The sequence below is a fragment of the Protobothrops mucrosquamatus genome, unplaced genomic scaffold (assembly GCF_001527695.2).
Source record: "Protobothrops mucrosquamatus isolate PMUCROS unplaced genomic scaffold, P.Mucros_1.0 scaffold4356, whole genome shotgun sequence".
Taxonomy (NCBI): Eukaryota; Metazoa; Chordata; class Lepidosauria; order Squamata; family Viperidae; genus Protobothrops; species Protobothrops mucrosquamatus.
The window spans coordinates 57,935-62,653 of NW_015390270.1; the positions used below are offsets into that span (position 1 = coordinate 57,935).

General features: G+C 45.8%; 1 protein-coding gene across 1 annotated transcript in view; it reads left to right on the forward strand.

The window, feature by feature from the left end:
* LOC107298894 (disks large homolog 2-like) overlaps positions 1 to 4,719 on the forward strand; it is a gene marked incomplete at both ends in the record, with an annotated part of 58,658 nt that overhangs the window by 46,665 nt on the left and 7,274 nt on the right. Inside the window, 2 exons of the mRNA XM_015828255.1 lie at positions 1,583 to 1,684; positions 3,906 to 4,078. Of these exons, the coding sequence (XP_015683741.1) occupies positions 1,583 to 1,684; positions 3,906 to 4,078 (275 nt within the window). The remainder of the gene's footprint in view (positions 1 to 1,582; positions 1,685 to 3,905; positions 4,079 to 4,719) is intronic.

The window sequence follows — 4,719 nt, forward strand, 5'->3', positions numbered from 1 at the left end:
AACTATACCTAGCTCATTTTTACAGTAAAATCTTGGGCTGCTAGTAGGGTTGACAACTATTTTACATTGCAGATCAGAGGTCCCCAACCCCTGGGGCTATGGCCCACTACTGGACTGTGGCCAGTGGTGGGATTCAGCCAGTTTGCACCAGTTCGGCAGAACCGGTAGCTATTTTTTTTTGTTGGCCAGGCCCAGAACGAGCTTCTGGAAGTGGCATCCACACAGAGAACCATTGTTCATATATTTGTATCCCACCACTGGCTGTGGCCTACTCATAACTGGGCCGCACGTGGCAGGCCAGCGCACACATACACAGCTAAACTAGTCGAGCTTGCGCGGCCCAGTTCCCCTCTCCACCTCCCCCCAACCAGGCCGCCAAGCTGCAAAAGTTGGGGATCGCTGTTGTAGATTACAGAGACTACTTTTTTTTTTTACTATGTCCTTCCTACTTAAAAACTCCCTCACTAAGTCTATTAGGGCAGACCACTCAGATTGAGTGGGTCTAGTTCACTTCAGTTTTGCTCAGGTGCTTCTCCTCACCTGTTGTACAACAAGACAAGGTGCCAAAATCCTGAGCTGTAGTGTGGTTGATGAGACTACCTTTTATATATATATATATATGTCCTCGCTACCTAAAAATTCCTTTGTTAAGTCTCTTATGGCCGAATGAGTTGTCCTAGCTTGCTTTGTTTTTGCTCAGATGCTTCTCCTAAATTGTTACTTGCTTTCTGCAAGCAAAGATCTAGTCTTGGCCAAAATCCATGCATGAGAAAAACAGAAAGTGGGACCCAAAGGCAAAACTGCGCAATCCATCCTTGCAAATTCCAATTCAGAGATACCCTAGCAATGATTTAATATCCTGCCATCTAAAGAAATACTTTCATTCGTAACGGAGTGGTACAAAGGTCTTGTTGCCAACTTTTAATATTCCACTTTCTTAGTCATTTTAATGAATATTTAAACCACGTAACATCAGGCCTAATCAACTGCAACTTTTGAAAACATGATATAGTTTATGATCTGGACTGTATGCATGCAATTCCTCAGTATGTGGTTTTCTGCTTCGTTGTATTTTACATAGCCCAGATTTAAGATGTGAAATCTATTTGTATTTGTTTCAGACAAGTTCTACAAAATATATATAGCTGGTGTCTTCCATCCCATTCAAAGAACATAATGAAAGAGGAGGGTTTTTTTTTTAAAAAAAACTAATTTGCCCAATGTCCTTTATATTGTAAGAAGGACCTTGTTAGATTTCATGATTGCACTATTTAGCCTTTGTTTTCCAGCAGAAAAACCCAGATTAATAGCAAAAAATAATGGTCATTACATCTTTTGGAGAACAATTCAATGTAGAAGCGTTCCATCAAGCCTTCTGAAGAACATGCATCTCATGAAATTCCCTGCTTTCTTTTAGGAAATATTATTTGTCCTTCGTTCTGTTTATTAAACCTAAGTGCATAATCCAAGCTGATTGCATTCCATTGATATCTCTCAAAATTAAATATTAGACATCAACCCATCATCATCAGTGCTTGTTACAAAGCTACCTTCACCATCATCTTTTCTTTCTGCATTTCAGTTAATTACACCAGGCCGGTTATTATCCTTGGCCCAATGAAAGATCGGATAAATGATGATTTGATATCTGAGTTTCCTGACAAATTTGGCTCCTGCGTCCCACGTAAGTAATATATGTCAGGAAGCTTTTCTGTCGATATTTCCTGGCTAGAATCAGGTGCAAATGGTTCTGAGCTGTGGTGGAATGTGGTCTGGATTCCCAGAAGGGAAGGGCTGCATTCCAGAGGAGCAAGAGACAGCGAAGTTTAGATAATTCGGTAGGGACGGAAGAGAGTTAAGACAGCTCCTCCCTAAAAGTTCTCAGAATACAGGTAGTCCTTGACTTACGACCACAACTGAACCCAAAATCTATATTCCTAAGCAAGACATTTGTTAAGTGAGTTTTTCTCCATTTTACGACTTTTCTTGCCGCAGTTGTTAAGTAAATCACTGCAGTTGTTAAGTTTGTAATGTAGTTGTTCTGGCTTTCCCATTTTGTCAGAAAATTGCAAAAGGGGATCCCATGTCCCTAGGACACTGCAACCGTCGAGCCAGTGGCCAAGCATCTGGATTTTGGTCACATGATCATGGGGATGCTGCAAAGGCCGTAACATTTTACAATGCTGCTATAGCTTTTAATGAATGAACCTTTATTATCAAAGTATAACATGTATACAGTGAGATTGGCTGAGCCTCCCTCCGTGCCCCCCACCCCACAACTCACAGTGACTACAAACCTCCAACTTATTACACCCTGTGAGTACAGCACACCGGCCTCACGGGTCTGGCATGCATGAAATTATTATGTCCCATTCAAGAGCCTGACAACCCATGGATAAAAGCTGTTCTTCAGCCTGTTGGTACGGCTGGCTATGTTTCTGTATCTCCTACCCAATGATAGGAGAGTAAGGAGGTACCGACCAGGGTGAGAGTCATCCCTGAGAATTTTCCTCACTCTACCAAGGCAACGGGCCCTGGCGATGTCATCCAGTGGTGTCAGGGAACAGCCCACGATGTTTTGTGCCGTGCTCACCACCCTCTGTAATACCTTCCTGACCGCGGCTGTCAAGCCAGCATACCAAACCACAATACAGTATGTGAGAACGCTTTAGATCAGACATGTCAAACACAAGGCCCAGGGGCCGGATGCGGCCTGCGAAGTGGTTTCATGTGGCCCGCGAAGCCATCCTGGAAACAGTGAGGGAACGGCCCCCGCTGCCTTGGCCCTGGCCCAGGCCGGCCGGGAGCCAATGTACAATTTTGTGGTGGCCATCTATGCTGAAACGCATTCAGTCTTAGCTCCACAAGGCCGTCTAGAAACAGCAAGGGACCAGCCCCTGCCGCGTCGGCCCTGCCCCCTAGGTGCATGCTGGGGAGGTGTCACCCTTTGTGAGGAATGAAGAAATGGACCATGCCTTGGCGCTTGCCCCGGTCCCACCCCCTTCTGCCAGAGACCCTCAGATCTGTCCCACTCCTGCCCAGGCCCCCACAGGCTCCCTTGACGCGAACAATGTAGAGCTGGCCATGCCCACCCAGTAGGCCACACCCACTCCATCCACACCCACCCAGTAGGCTGCACCCATCTTGGCCACACCCACCCAGCCCCCCCAAGGGCAACCACAATGCTGATGTGGCCCTCAATGAAATTGAGTTTGACACCCCTGCTTTAAATAGTAGACCGGTAGAAGAGGGTCATGAGTCGTCGATTGCCTGTATGTCTTTAATAATGCCAGCCATTGCTTTAGTTTGGCAAGATGCTGTCTACAAGTGATGAACAATAAAGGAAACTGTTTAGAAGGAACTCAGCTTTCTTGGTTTGGGGGATGTCACATTGTCCTCTCTCTGAAACTCTTATAAAATTAGCAATGGATGGAAACTAATCAAAGAGAGAAGCAACCTAGAGCCAAGGAGAAACTTCCTGAAGAATGAATCAGTGGAATGGCTTTGCCTCCAGAAGTTGTGGGTGTTCCAACACTGGAGGTTTTTAAGAAGAGATTGGACACCCATTTGTCTGAAAGGGTATAGAGCAGGGGTAGGCAACCTTGGCTCTTTTATGACTCATGGACTTCAACTCCCAGAATTCCTGAGCCAGCCATGCTGAGGGGAAAGGGAGAGGTTTCTAAGCTGAGCCATGCTGGCTCAGGAATTCTGGGAGTTGAAGTCCACGAGTCATAAAAGAGCCAAGGTTGCCTACCCCTGAGAGTCTCCTGTTTGAGCAGGCGGTTGGACTAGAAGACCTCCAAGGTCCCTTCCAATTCTGTTATTCTGTATTTCTGACAAAATAAATTGCACAGGTAATTTATTCACTTGGCAAAACCTCTCTCGTTTTTTGTTACCCCCTCAAGATACCACCCGACCGAAGCGCGATTATGAAGTGGACGGTCGAGATTACCACTTTGTCATCTCCAGAGAACAAATGGAAAAAGACATTCAAGAGCACAAATTCATCGAAGCCGGCCAGTATAACGACAATCTCTATGGGACCAGCGTGCAGTCCGTGCGATTTGTAGCCGAAAGGGTAAATGACCCAGATGGTACAAATGCAGAATGTACTATTATCCTATTGAATTATATGAAATGCAGTTCTAGGTCTGGGTTTCTTTCATTTGAGGATAAGCCCAGAACCAGTTTCCATAGAAAAGGATATGGTTTCTGTCAGTATAATCCCTAACCTTACTTTACTTTACTTTATTTTGATTTATATCCCGCCCTTCTCCCAACGGGACTCAGGGCGGCTCACAACATATTTAAAAACAGAAACATAGGAACATTTACAAGCCCCACCAAATAAAACCAATTAAAACCAAATATTTTAGAGTTGTGCTGTTTAAAATTTTCTAAAAAATGAACCCGATTTAAAATCCTCCCTAGGCCAGGCCTGCTTGTTGGAAAAGCCATGTCTTGAGGGCGCGGCGGAAAGTAAGGAGATCCGGAATCATCCGGATCTCGGGGGGTAGATTGTTCCAGAGGGCGGGGGCACCCACAGAGAAGGCCCTCCCCCTGGGGGTCGCCAGCCGACACTGCTTGGCCGACGGCACCCTGAGGAGACCCACTCTGTGGGAGCGTACCGGTCTATGGGAGGGAATCTGTGGCAGAAGGCGGTCTCGGAGATAACCAGGTCCTGTGCCATGGAGCGCTTTAAAGGTGGTAACTAACACC